Source organism: Ailuropoda melanoleuca, chromosome 16 (assembly GCF_002007445.2).
Source record: "Ailuropoda melanoleuca isolate Jingjing chromosome 16, ASM200744v2, whole genome shotgun sequence".
Classification (NCBI taxonomy): Eukaryota; Metazoa; Chordata; class Mammalia; order Carnivora; family Ursidae; genus Ailuropoda; species Ailuropoda melanoleuca.
The window spans coordinates 86509656-86524441 of NC_048233.1; the positions used below are offsets into that span (position 1 = coordinate 86509656).

General features: G+C 43.7%; 2 protein-coding genes across 2 annotated transcripts in view; one reads left to right on the forward strand and one right to left on the reverse strand.

Moving 5' to 3' along the window:
• Window positions 1-14786, forward strand: part of PPP6R3 (protein phosphatase 6 regulatory subunit 3) — a 101099-nt gene that overhangs the window by 11558 nt on the left and 74755 nt on the right.
• On the reverse strand, window positions 6317-6709 carry LOC117796674 (60S ribosomal protein L32-like). The gene has a single exon (XM_034645309.1). The coding sequence runs from the start codon at window positions 6707-6709 to the stop codon at window positions 6317-6319; it is 393 nt and encodes a 130-aa protein (XP_034501200.1).

A 14786-nucleotide genomic window follows, 5' to 3' on the forward strand; every position in this document is an offset into this window, starting at 1 on the left:
ATTTATTTGACAGAGAGGGAACACAAGCAGGGGGATTGGGAGAGGAAGAAGCAGGCTCCCAGCAAAGCAGGGAGCCCGATGCAGGGCTCGATCCCCACGCCCTGAGCTGAGGCAGACACTTACGACTGAGCCACCCACGCACCCTGGAGAGAGAGTATCTTAAGCAGGCTCCATGCCCGGTGTAGAGCCCCCAACACGGGGCTTGATATAAACCTGAGTTCATGACCTGAGCCAAAATCAAGAGTCAGGGGCATCCGGGTGGCTCAGTCAGTTCAGCATCTGACTCTTGGTTTCGGCTTGGGTTATGATCTTGGGGTTGTGGGATCGAGCCCTGTATGGGGCTCAGCAGGAGGTCTGCTTGGGATTCTCCTCCTCCTTCTCCCTCTGGCCCCTCTTCCCCCCCACCCCGCTCGTGTGGGTGCTTGCACTCCCCCCCCAATAAATAAATAAATAAATAAAATCTTGTTTTTTAAAAAACAAAATCAAGAGTCAGATGCTTACCTGACTGAGCCACCCAGGCACCCCTGTAATGGGAGCTTTTATGATCTCTCATAGCAACTTTCAAATGTATAATTCAGTGTTATTATTAACTATAGTCACAATGCTGTACATTACATTTCTTTTTTTTTTTTTTTTCAAGATTTTATTTATTTATTTGAGAGAGAACAAGCACAATCAGGGGGAGCAACAGAGGCAGAAGCAGAAGCAGGCTCCACACTGAGCAGGGAGCCTGACACAGGGCTTGATCCCAGGACCCTGGAATCATGACCTGAGCCAAAGGCAGATGCTTAATGGACTGAGCCACCCCGGTGTCCCTGTACATTACATTTCATGATTTATTTTATAATTTGAAATCTGTACCTTTTGACCCCCTTCACCATTTTGTCCACCCCCCCCATCATAGGGTTTTATTATTATTATTCTGTGTATTTGATTACCTTTTTACTAGGGCTCAGCTCTATTTCTACCTTTTTTGTCAAACCTTTCTGTATTGTTCCAGTTCTTCCGTGGCCACTCCTTTGTGAACTCTTAGAATATCTCATTAAATTATTTTAGGATTATTTTTTTCTCTTTGAGTAGATTTAAGTATTCTATGAGCAAGGAGTTTTGACTTCTACTTTATCTTTTTTTTTTTTTTTAAGATTTTATTTATTTATTTGACAGAGATAGAGAGCATGAGTGGGGGAAGGGGCAGAAGGAGAGGGAGAAGCATGCTCCCCACTGAGCAGGGAGCCTGACTCAGGACTCATCCCAGGACCCTGAGATCATGACCTGAGCCAAAGGCAGACACTTAATCGATTGAGCCACCCAGGTGCCCCCTACTTTATGTCTTGAGTACTTTTTACATAATAGGTATCATTAATTGTTTAGTGACAGTGCTAAAATTTCAGAGACATTTCTCAGGATAACATTTTTAGGACTTTCTCCCTTTCTCTGTTTTTTAAAATTTTATTTTGTTTTTCTTTTCTTACAAAGACTCTTAGCTGTGGCAAATTATAGAACAGTTCCAAACCATTAGCTGTATTCCTCTTGTTTCTTTTTCACTTCTCTGCTCATCAGATGCTGTGTGTTGCCAGGTGAACTCTTAAGAAGTTACCCATTAGTCTCCAGGAGTCCTAGAATCAGTGGAGAAGGATTCCCAAAGAGGAGCAGCATTTTAAATAAAGGGTCCTATAGCCCAGAGGTTGTCAAGGCCCAGGTAGGAAATATTTTAGGTTTTGCAGACAAAGAGGCAAAAAAATTGGTGAAATTAAAAATATAAAAAAATACTTGAGTTTAATATTCTGTAATACAGACCTACTAATGAGAAGAATGGAATTCTTTTTCTAGGGGGATAACATTTGACCTAAATTGTGTTCATAGCCAGAGTTCCCCCTCTCAGATTCTATTGCAGATGTTTATCTAATCTCCTGATGCTGCTCTGTAGTGAGATTTTACATATTTCATCTTTGAAAATGTCTTTTTCGACAGATAGGTGCTGCCACATTCTGATGTCAGTCTATAAGCATGTATATTCATCACTCGAAAGGCATTTATAGAATTCTTTTAGATTTTTCTCTTGGTGTTTGCCTTTTAGCAGGTCATTACATTGTAGATTAAGGACTCCAGTTGACAGGTAGGAAAATCCTCATTTGTATAGCTGTATGAATTTTGCAATAGGAAAATTTCCTTTACATTTGCATTAAGGTCTGAAAAACGCTTTTTAACTGTAGTTTGAGCTCAGAAAATGTACCCACTGCAAATTTGTATGGGAACAGAGATCTCACTTCAATTTTAAGTTCTGACAGCATGGGAAGTGTATGAAGCAGCTTGAATTTATAATCCTAACAAAGTTAGTATTGAAGTGACCTTACCACAGCAGAAGGTTTGCAGATCAGCGCTGGTTAGCCTTGCAGTTTTACGTTGAATTCAGTAAGAAACATCAAGACCTCAGCAGACGCCAATTTCCAGAGCCATTCAGTGCTCAGTAGTTGGTGGTTGAGGTGTTTTGTTCCTCTCATTCAGAAAAATTTCAGTCTTGGCCCAGGGCTCAAAAAGTTGCAAAAAAACATTAACCCCTGATAAGCCATAAGCTTGCAGGTGATATAGTCTGAGAGAGTAAATGAAGTTCACTGACATTGACATTACTGGTTCAGTAACACATGAGGAATTTAAAAAACCTCTTGAAGGAGCTTCTGATGAAAATAAGAAGAGCCATAGGCTTTGAACAGTACATCCTCACAGGTTTTGTAAATTGTCTAGTTAAGCCGTTTTTTCCTCTACACGTCACTTGACCCCCATCCGTGGTAACATGTCACAGCGGCCTCTCCTGCACGCTCTGGTGACTTCTCTTCACTCGGCTGCTCTGGAAACGCTCGGCTTGTGGCTGTTTCTTATGGGCTGTTCATAAAGGCTCGTTTGTCATCATTTCAGACACCTCAGATAAACACCAGCAGAGCTGCATCAGTCGTATCTGTGAACCCCTCGTGAACCCCTCGAGAATCCAAGGGAGAGCTATCACCGACTTCCTCGCCGCTTGGCTAACAGGCCACTTGGAGACCAGCTTTGCTTGAAGTTTCATTTTCTTCTTTTATTTTTGTCAAGAAGTTCTCCTGTTAGATGTTCTGGTGAAAATGTGTACATGTTTCTGACGCGAGCCTGCCTGTGTGTCGGGAGCGCTGGCCACTGCATGGCCTGGAGATGGGGGTGTGCGCTGCGGCTCCCAGCACCGGGGCGGGGTGCGTGCGGGGCAGGCACGGCGCTTGGTCGTGGGATTGCGGGACACGAGAATCCCCACCCCGCTCTGTCTTACAAGCACAGCAGTCCAAGTCCCGTTTTTCTTTTCTTGTTTTGACATGTTGGGGATGCAAGGATAATAATAAAATAAAATGTCACGGTTCAACACATGGCCCTCAAAGCATGGTGGAGTTACAACTCTGTCACTGTGATCTGGAAGGCATCCAGCAGAGCAACAGTGTGGAGTGATGAGTGCACTACATGTGGTCTCTGTCACCCTCAACTCTGCCTTCGTTGTGTGACAGCCGCCAGAGATTGGATGTAAATGTATGATGTGGCTATGTTTCAGGAAAACTCATTTGAATTTCAGAGAATTTTCACAAGTCATGGAATGTCATTCTTCTGATTTCTGTCCCCCCCCCCAGTTAAAAATAGGAAGATCATTCTTTGCTCAGGGGCTATATAAAAATAGGTGGCAAACCAGATTTGGCAACTTCATTACTGTACCCCCAGGTGTCCCAGGGCTCTGGAGTTGGCTCACATGCTGATGATAGAAAGAATGGGGTGAAAAAAGGACCTAAATGTGAAGAGGTACCATTGTGGTTTTTGCTGTTGGTTGGTGACTGGCTTGTTCTGTTTGCTTGTTTTTTGTACACAGACTCTTAAGTGTACGCAGCTACTTCCTGTCTTTCATATGACTGGACAGATTAGCTAATCTTTCACAATATCTTGATTTCTGACTGAGCCCACATTTGTGAGCTCTTATTAAGTGCCAGGGATTATACTAAGCGCTCTTCTATTTTCTCTCCTTTCGTAATATCATACCATACTTGGGCACATAGTTTGTGTAGGTGCATAGTTTAAGAAGTCAAACAGTACCACAAGATTTACAGCAAAAAATAACAATCATCGGCTCCATCTCTCTTATCCTTTCTCATCCTCATCCCATAATTACTTCCTAGGGGCCACTACCTTTATCTCTTAGCTGTTTTCTTATATTTATTCCTTCCGTGTTTGAGCTGTGTGTCTATAGGTAGCTGTTTCTAATCTAGCTGACTTTCTAGCAAGGAAGGTGAAGGTGTGCTTTTACATATGCATTGCTTCTTTCTCTCCCCCATCTTCCAACATAGTTAAAGCACACTTTGGTTAAAATCAGTATAAAAGTGTGTATGTTTTGGTGAATTGTTCCCTAGGTCTCTGACTTAATTAGTAAAATTCTTCTCAGCATGGTCACATACATCTGGCACATAGATCTCCTGTGTGAACACATCTTTTCAGAGCCCTCTGCCTCATGCATGCCTCACTCTGAGCTGATTCCTCTTGACGTGCTCTGTGGTGGCAGGTGTCCCCTCCTTACTTTTCTTCTGAAAGTTTTCTTTGCTTAAGTGTCTCAGTGTGTAGGATCCCTGGTTCCATGTATTCCATGTCTTCCTCTCATGGCTTATTACCATGCTTTTTTTTTTTTTTCCTTAAGATTTTATTTTTAAGTACTTTCTGCTCTCAGCATGGGGCTTGAACCTACAACCCTGAGATCGGGAATCACATGTTCTACTTACTGAGCTAGCCAGGCGCCCCTATTGGCATATTGCAGTGCTTTGGTGGAGCCCATTTTCTAATAGCTTTTTTTTTTTTTTTTTTTTTTTAAGATTTCTATTTATTTGACAGAGGGAGAGCGCGTGAGAACGAGCAGGGGGAGCAGCAGGCAGAGGGAGAGGGAGAAGCGGGGCTCGATCCCAGGACCATGGAACCATGACCTGAGCCGAAGGCAGAGGATTAACCTGCTGAGCCTCCCAGGTGCCCCTCTAGTAGCCTTTTGAGAAAGGGTGAATAAATCTTTCCAACCTTCCATGTCTGAAAATGCTCTTTTCTAGAATTACTGTTGAGGAAGCTGATACCATTCTAATTTTCAGTGTTTTTTGGAGTATTTTTTCCTCACTAGAAAAGTTGAGATACTGTCTTTATCTCTGATACAGTGGGATTTCACACTGTGCCTTAGAGGTCTGTTCCATGACCCACTGTGATAGGATGTGTAGGTCCTGTGGGGAGAGTCCTTACTCCATATATTCGGAGAAAAAAAGGGTTGTTTTGATGAGGCAGGTGGTTGTGAATTGTAATATGTTCTTCTAAAACTTACGTTACTTGGATGTTGGACTTTCTGAATCATTTCTGTATTTTCTGTCTTTTCATACATTTGTTGGCATTTTTTCTTTTTCGTTGTCCTTTACTGCTGTCTTGCTTGAGGTGCCAGAGGAGTGGAGAATTATGTTTACCCAGTAAACATCTGGAAGGTTGTGTAATCCTTTCATTTTCCTGTTGAGGCTCCGTGTCAGCCCAGATGAAGCCATCCCTTTTATATCAAATGGACTTGAGAAGAGATTTATAAAACAGCACTTAGTATCGCCTTCCTTTCCTGAACGGATGCCCTCAGAGAGGATCATCCAGGCTTTGGCCAGAGTTCCTCCAGTCTCAGGGCTTTGCGTGTATTCATGTCCATAACCTTCAGCCTGATCTTTAACGAGTTCCTGCTTCTGCTCACACATAATCTCTATTTTTCGCTCCCTGGCTCTCATTTATGTTTGGGAGCCATACATGGTAGTGTAAAAGAGCTGTAAGATGTGCAGAGCTAGTTATTCTATCCCCCAAGTGATGAGTCCTTTTGCCTGGTCATCTCTTTAGGTGCCATGTGATCGGCAATCCCTTCCTCCTGCCCAGAACGGGGTGTGGTGTTGCCTGGCAATGGGTGATCTGTCCCGGAAGGCTGCAGTAGGATTAGATCTTCCATGGTCCTAGACAGGATTCACTCTGACTTTATTCTGAGGTTGCTTTGCTTATTAGTCACATCATAATATGACTTCATGTGGAGCTTATAATCAGCTAAATCTTTGGACCTGCTTCTCTTTACACTGTACCCGCTCGTTCTAGCTCATGCCTCAGTTCTGCCATTGCTCTCCTCCTGGGGCCACCCCCTGTAGCTGCAGACCTCAGAACTATTCTGTGCTGTGCCAGCTACTGCTGCCCCTCTTTGTTTGTTTGTTTTTTGTAGTTTTATGGTTTTATGAACACAAGTACAACGTGCACATGAGCTGTCTGTTCGTTTTCTTCACTGTGCAGCCTGGCATTGGGGTTGGTGACAGATGGCCAGCTGGGCTGCTCTTTGTACAGGGGCTTTGTGGTTCTTGGAGGAGACATCGTGAGCAATCTCTGCACGCTGAGATTTGTTGCACATCAGCGACACTTCAAGCTCTTTGACGTTGTGTACTAGGAACTTCTGGAACCCGCTGGGCTGCACGTGCTTTGTCTTCTTGTTGCTCCCGTAACCAGTGTTGGGCATCGAAAGCAGGTCCTTGACTCTTCTGTGCACCCAACTGTCATTGCTTCTGGGTTTCTGCCAGTTGCACTTAATTTTGACATACCAGTCTGGTTGATGCTCGATGAACTTATTGGTCTTCTTTTTAACGATCTTGGGCTTCCGCAGAGGTCTGAGGGCAACCATGATGCTGGATAGGAGGTGGCTGCCCCTCTTGCTGTCCAGTTACATGTTGCTGCTCTCTCATGTTTGCCTCTGATTTGTTGACGCTTCTGCCTGGTTTCAGAGATTCAGAGAATCCTGCAGCTTCAGATGGAAAATCAGCTGTTAGACCCCTTAAGAATTCTCTGGTGTGACTCTGATGGTACGTCTTACCCTTGCTTGTTTGCATGTGCACTCTCTCCCCCCTCCCTGTCCCTGTGCCTGTCTCTCTCTCTGTCTTTCTCTCTCTCTCACACACACACACACAGCACTTAGATGCTGCTGGGTTTTCCTTGCCTTCATTCCTTTGCTCTCTATCAAGGCTTCTGGCAAGAATTTGGTGACCATTGTATCCCCCTCATTACTTAGGTTTTTTCTTCCCAGCCCCTCAGTCTCACTTTGAAAAGACCCACAAAACTTGTTCTTAGTAAAATACTATGCTTTACATATCCTTGGACTGAAGTTTTTGAAATTGTGGAAATTATGCATAAAAATTCATATACATTTGAGTTTTCATAATGACAATTTGTATAGGAACGCAGTAACTTGCTTTAATGCGGACCAGGTGACCAAAGTAGGACTGGGTTTTCCTTGGTTGGCAGTTGGCCTTTTTAATGTAAAGGTGAAGTGCGTGATGAGATTGCGGCGTGCGCCCTGCCCTTAGCATCTGAGTGCTGGATTTGGAGTTAGCTCCTGCGTGGGGGTGACGTTTGGTTTCTGAGGGTCGTGTATTTCCCAAGCAGCTTAGAATTCCAAAGGCAAGCCAGAAATTTGTGTCATCTGATACTGCAAAGTATAGCCAGGATTGAAGAAAAATGAAAATCGGGCTTCCAAGAGACAATCGTGGTTGATGTTGGAGGAGGAGCGGTAGCTTGGTGGGAAATCTCTCAGGGGATACCTTGGTTTTCAGAGTGGAGGCTGTTGCAGGGCTCCCCACCTTCTGTGGGTTTTGACAGAGGCTTCTGGATGGGTTGCTCCCTTTCTAGGCTTCTCTCTCTCCGGTACATCTGTTGCCTGTGGATAGTTCGGTGTGTAAGGTAGACATCTGACCTTGCTGCTTATTTGCCCTGTCTTACCCGACTCCACTGCTTAGGTCTTGATGTATTGCCGGTTCCTTCTCCGCCCCACCTTCATGGCCGTGTCTTCAGCACTCCCTCTCTGCCCCGTACTTCAGTCACACCCAAACACTTGGCCATACCCAGAACAGGTTAGATCTCTCCCTCTCTCGGGCTTTGTAGCCTCTATTCAAAGTGTACCTGCCACAGCTTAAATGTCATCTCTTCTGCGTCACTTGCCTCTGCTTCTGCTCAGAATTGTTTCTTTCCATATGTTATTAAAATATGTTGCGTCATCTTTACTGTAGACATTTTAAAGCATGTTTATCTCAGTTAAAACTCACTTGTTCTCTCTACTTCTGCAGCGAGCCCATGCTGCTCTGTGCTGTATTCCTTCTGGGACCTCTGAGACCGGATCTTCATGCCTAAGCTTATCCTTGCGCCTTCTGAATGGCTCTTTTTGTTAGCAGGGCCTTCTCCCTGCCATGAACTTCCTGAAGCTACTGGAAACCTCTGGCCTGTTCTCTGTGCTTGCAGGCATATGTGTACTGGCCTGGAATGCTTTTTGCTGTAGCATCACCTACTGAACCCTACCTGTCTTTTGGGCCTCATGTATAAGGAAGTCTTTCTGGTCAAGCTCCCCTCTCTTGAGCTCCCTTTCTATGGAACAAGCTTGGAGTTGATACCTTTCATTCTCTGTGTTTTCTTCCCCTTCCCCCCCCCCAGTTTTATTGTATTTTTCAAGGGGTAGGGACCATTTATCATAATATTCCTGTATTCAAAGTATCTGCTGATTAATATAAGATATACTAAATGGAATTGACTCTTTTATTTATTACTCTCAAAGAAAAGCTGAAATATCAAAGAAATTACGAAGTAAAACTGAAAACTATTCTGGAATATCTGGGTGGTAGAAATGTGATTGCCTTTGACATTTTCTTTGGAAGAAGCAGTTGCAAAGCAAATACAATGAAACTGGCTCAGAGTTTGTGTTGCCTTTCCTCCAAAGAAATACATATCTCTTAATAGGCACGCTGATCTTTGATTTAATTAGTCCAGCCTTTGGGTGGGGGCTGAGGGAGGGCAACTGGAGGAAATGGAGAAGTAGCTACTGGGTGGACTTTCCAGTCCCTTGTGATCTTTTCCCTGGGTACTAAGCGAGAGCCGCCTTCGGAGTCCAGCTGTTACTCTTCGTGTTCCGTGTTTCTGCCTCTTCATGTAAAAGAACGTTTGCCTAGGCATTCAGCTTTGCTGTGAGGAGGAAGTTTATCGCTAACATATAGCACAGATCTGCCTTCAGAGTGACACTGCACGCTCCTGTTTATAGGTACTTTGCTCCCTGTCCCCTGTTTGTGGCATGCAGCTTTCAGTGCACCAAGTGAGCAGCCACTCACCCTTCTTGAGCCCAGCACTTCCCCATTTGGGTCTTGTCAGATGCTGCCCAGCTAAGTTCCCCGAATACCTGAATCCAAGCCCAGGGGAGTCCTGATACTCCAGGTGTCTGGATGCTGGCAGGAGTGCGTGAGCCAGTATGCGCAGCCTTTCAGCAGCTCAGTTTGCCTAATACATCCACTTCCCACCTTGCTTGTAAACTTGACCAGAGGTGTGGAGTAACTATGTCTGCTGCTCCTGGAATAAGTAAGTTGTTTTTGATCTAAATGGGGGCCGTGAAGGTTCAGTTTACTCCAAGGTGAAGGGGAGTCTAATGGCTTGTTTATTTTTTTTACATTGATGAAACATCATTTTTTCCCAATGTATTTGAGTGACTTAGGCACTTTTTTCTTCTTTATATTTTTAAAAAGATTTATTTATTTATTTTGTCGGGGGGGGCAGAGAAAGAGAGGGAGAGAGAATTTTCAGGCAGACACCTGGCTGAGCATGGAGCCCAACACGGGGCTCGATCCCATGACCTATGAGATCATGACCTGAGCTGAAAGCAAGAGTCAGACGCCCAACTGACAGAGCCATCTAGGCGCCCCTATGATATTTTTGAGTTAGCTTAGAAAATGAAGTTCTCAGAGACCTGCACCTGTTTTACAATTTGCCAGGGTTTATCAAAACCAGTAGTGAGCCACTTATGGCCCTCCTCTTCTAGTCCTTCATGTTTCAAGGTGAAAGATGTAAAAACTTCCCTTTTATTCCTACAAATATTTCTAAATATTAGAGGCTAAAAAACAGTTCTAGTTTTCTTGTGACCTGCTTTTTTTAAGCTGAAGACTGTACAAGTTGCTTTATATATATAAGAATAAACATGATTTCTCATGTATGTTTACATTAGAAGCAAGGAAAAACATGGCCCATAATCTCTCCTCACCAACCCCACGTTAGCCCTGTGTGGAAAAGGTGGTTAACTGTTGACTTTGGCTGTGGAAGGAGATTGAGGGGAGGGTGGTTATTTTAGTAGCAGGGGAGAAACTTTGAATCATAATTGTAGTAATACATAATTAGAACTGTCTTGTGCAGATAGTAACCACTGGCCACAGAGGACTCTTGAGCATAAAATGTGGCTGGTCCAAATTTGATGTGCTCTAAGTGTAAAATACACCCGTATTTTGAAGACTTTGTACCTAAAGAATTACATGTTGAAATAATAGTGTTTGATATATGAGGTTAAATAAAATACACTATTAACATTCATGTAGCCAGTTTCTTTTACATTTTTGATGTGGCTGCTAGCAAATTTAAACTTACATGTGTCTCTCATTGTGGCTCATGTGCTATTTGTTTGGCAGGGCCATGTTAGGCGGTAGGTGGAGCCAGCTCTGTTCCCTTGGTGGGGAGCCACGGGCCTTGGGAGGAGTGCGCCCCCTGAGGTTCGCGGGGGTCTGAACTCTGACAGTATGTGCTTGTACACCTTGGTTTGAGACCATGAAAAATATATTATGAATATTTCCTTCGTCGCACACATAAATAGAAAAAAAATTTTTTTTTAAAGATTTTATTTATTTATTCGACAGAGATAGAGACAGCCAGCTAGAGAGGGAACACAAGCAGGGGGAGTGGGAGAGGAAGAAGCAGGCTCACAGCAGAGGAGCCTGATGTGGGGCTCGATCCCAGAACGCCGGGATCACGCCCTGAGCCGAAGGCAGACGCTTAACTGCTGTGCCACCCAGGCGCCCCATAAATAGAAAAAATATTAAAAATTTATAACATCTAGGGGTGCCTGGGTCGCTTAGTGGTTAAGCCTCTGCCTTTGGCTCAGGGCGTGATCCCGGCATTCTGGGATCGAGCCCCACATCGGGCTCCTCCGCTGGAAGCCTGCTTCTTCCTCTCCTACTCCCCCTGCTTGTGTTCCCTTTCTCACTGGTTGTCTCTCTCTGTCAAATAAATAAAATCTTTAAAAAAAAAAATTTATAACATTTAGTGTATAGATTAAGTCTTCTCCTTTGTGTTGTCTTGGACGTAAACAGCTGCTCCTTCTCCCTTTGTAGCTTGTACTCTGTATATTGAGGGGACTGCAGCTATGAAACTGGAAGAGTTGATGTTATTTGCAAATACTCACTTAGGACATGGGATCTTGGCGATTGCAGTGAGGCCAGTGCTGACATGGTGTGGACAGGCTGTCGTCATGCATGCGCCACCCATGTGGTCTCGGGGCCCCAGGCCCCCAAGTGTTTGCTTTCATGTTCAGCTCTTCTTCATAAGCTCAGAAATTCTTAATCATCTTGGAATCTTTTTTTGAATCTTTGAGTATTTTGCCCTGGACCCAGCCAGCCCTACGACAGTTAACGGTAGTGTGTGGTGGGGGTTTTATGGAGAACAGCTTCTCCTTCTGGGATAGAACATTGCTAACTTTAAGCACAGTTCTTAGGAATAGGAGAGTTTGAGTTTTAAATTCATTAGCACTCTTCTTTGTCATTCCCTTGGTTTGCGCCTGTCATTTATAGGCAGGACAGTCAGCCCTTTCTCCCTTCAGAGTGCTACTAGTTTATCTTTCACCATGTTTGTCCTGTCAGTTTTTCTGGGCTCCTGTTAGAAAGTGATACAATATGTTACGTTCTACATCTGTCATGTTGAGGGAAAGCCCTCTAATATCAGCTTGTCCACAGGGAGTTTCTGAAATAAAAAACATAGTCACATATTTGCATCATATGCTTTTCTCTGTTTCTCATGGTTATGTCATTATTTTGAATATGCTTACTGCAGTTTGTTGCAAATGATCAGCAGTAGTTTAAACCCAGGGCAGCAGTAGCAGCAGCATCTGGGAACTTCCTAGAGACACGGAATCTCTGGCCTGATGGCTGGTTTACTGCATCTGAATCTGTGACTGGGTTTTAACAAGACCCCTAAGTGTTTCCTATGCCCGGGAACATTTGGGAGCACTGGTTTAAACCTCAAACACTTGTGTGGGGGGTATGCCTACTGCCCAAGCACTTCCTGTTGTCACGGTGCCCGTGTGGTCCAGCTCCCATGCCAGGCCTTTCTCAGTGACTCCTCACAGCCAGTTTGCTTGGTGAGGATCCTGAGATTTAGAGAGGTAAAGTTACTTTCCCAAGGCTTCGGGGTGGGCCAGTAGTGGAGCCAGCATGGGAATCCAGGTCTGCTTAGATGCTTAACAGTCCTCACAAGGCTGGGGAGGAAATGCTGTTTATTTGATGAAAGCACATGGTTGTAGGTGGTTTACATATACCGCAGTTGGGCCCCTATTGACTGTACTATGCTGGCAGCACCCTGGAAAATTCTTCGGAGGGTCTGATGTTCTCATACCTTTTACAGAGAATTTAGAATTTAACCACATGACTATACTAGTTCCCATGTCACAGACAGAGTGGCACCTTTTCTCTCAGAAACAAAGTGTTATTGCTTAACTGCTTTGAAATAAAGGTACCATGGCCCAGATTTGCTTCCAAGAAGGAAGGTATTTCAATAATCTTAGAGGACCTTTAATTAAAGTGGTTGGTCTAAGCTGAATAGGTTTATGGATCCTGTTTTGTGCATGTAAGATGGTCATTTTCACCTGTGTCTTGACTTCTGGGGAGTGTGGAGCACAGTAGAGGCCATCTGTGGCAAACTGACAGGTCACTCCCCAGTGACCCGCCTGCCTGACCTTTAGCTCTTTTAGAGAAAACACTTCTTGCAAGCTACTTAATCCAACTTATAAAACAACTCTAAGGGGGTGCCTGTGGGTGGCACAGTCAGTTGGGCATTAAGCTCTTGGTTTTGGCTCAGGGTCGTGAGACTGAGCCCCTGTCAGGCTTCACACTCAGGGCAGAGTCAGCTTAAAACTCTCTCCCTCCCCCTCGGCTCCTCCCCTCCATGCACACACTCTCTCTCTCTCTCTCTCTCTCTCTCTCTCTCTCAGATAGGTAAGTAAAAATCTGAAAAACAAAACATAAACCCCAAACCCAAAGAAACAAAACAACTCTAGGATTTTGAAGAAAGATAGTTTGGTTTTACTTACCATTTCCCTCTTTGTCTTGTTAATAGAAAAGCCCGTGATTTGGTTTACTGTAAGAAATTGTATTCCCTTTTATCCCTAAATCCTATTCAGGTATAGCTAGGGTATGAATTTTAAAGTGTATTTATATTAACTAAAAATTAGCTGTTGAAGTGCTGGCTCTTTTCAGTTTTTCTGAGTATCTTAGTTGTATTTTTGAAAGGTCTCCATTTTACCACAGGGCCCTGGTTGAACTTTATAACTGTTAGTTCATACCTAGCTTGTTTCTACTTCAAAGGACACGAATAGAAGCTAGAGTAACTAATTTACTGGTGCCATTCATTTCCAGTTAATTTGCTCTTTGGACAAAAGATAAAATACATAATGTTTGCTTAAGGAGTCTACTGTGGTTTTATTTTATTTTTAAGTTTGTAACCTACCCAGTTTAAAGAAAGTGCACTGTGGAAATGCATATTTCAAAGTGTTCTCATTTTAAAAATGCTATTCTAATTCAGGATGGTGGAAAATGAAAGGACTTAGGCATTTTTAAACAGTTGCTGAAAAATTCTTGTTCTCGTGCTTAAATAAGAATAATAAAACAAGAAGTCACAGGCTCAGGGTTTAGAGGAGCTGGCTGGTCAGGTAGGACACACAGACCAGGAGTGTGATGGCTTTGAGGTTGGCAGGCAGCTTTCTTCCAGGTGGTGATTTCCAGGTGGTGATGTGGAGGCATCTTCCACTTTTTGGCTCTGCCATCCCTTAGGGCCTTTTTTGTCTTGGGCGTCCAGCCAGATGCAGAGGGGAGTGCATGGAGGTTTTTATGGTTTATGGCACACTGGGGAAGACATTGTCACGTGGCAGTACCTACCTGCCCAAGAAATTGGCAATGTGGTCTGCGTAAGCCCCTAGGGAAAGATATCTCTAGGTACCTCTAGATATCTGGCCCAGCACCATGTGACTGCATGCTGCTGGGTGGGCTGAGAAGGTCCAGGATGGAGACCCATGTAGTCTCAGAGATAGCGGAGAGGAAAGAAAATTAGAGTTCGTGGGAACCTGATTTCCTCCTGAGCAAGGGATGCTAAATTTCTTCCGTAAAGGACGAGGTAGTAAATATTTCAGGCTCTGCAGGGCATATTTGATTTCTGTCACACATTCTTCTCTTTCTTCTTTATTCCTAAAACAACTCTTTAAAAATATCTAAACCATTCTTAGTGTGCAGGCTGTGGGCTGGATTTGGTCTGTGGGCGTTCTTACGTCGTCATGGCTAATTATCAGTCTTCTTATAAATCCTGTATTTAATGAGTTACCTTTATGAGGTTGAAATTTGGGGAGTCAGTTTTTACTTGTACTATATCAATGTGATTATATTCTGATCCATAATTGAGGAGTATGGACTTTATCGACTTTGTGGACTTTGTATAGTTTCCACTTGATGGATGTGAGTGTATATCTTATTTATAACTAGTCAGTCGTAAGGTGTTGATAATCAACTTTGCTTTTTTGTAATTGATTTCTTAGTATTTTTCATTATACTTTGCCTTTCTGTGTGGGATTACAAAAAATAAAAAAGGCATACTACTTTATTTTTTAAAGACTTATTTGAGAGAGAGGGTGTGGGGGGGGCAGAGGG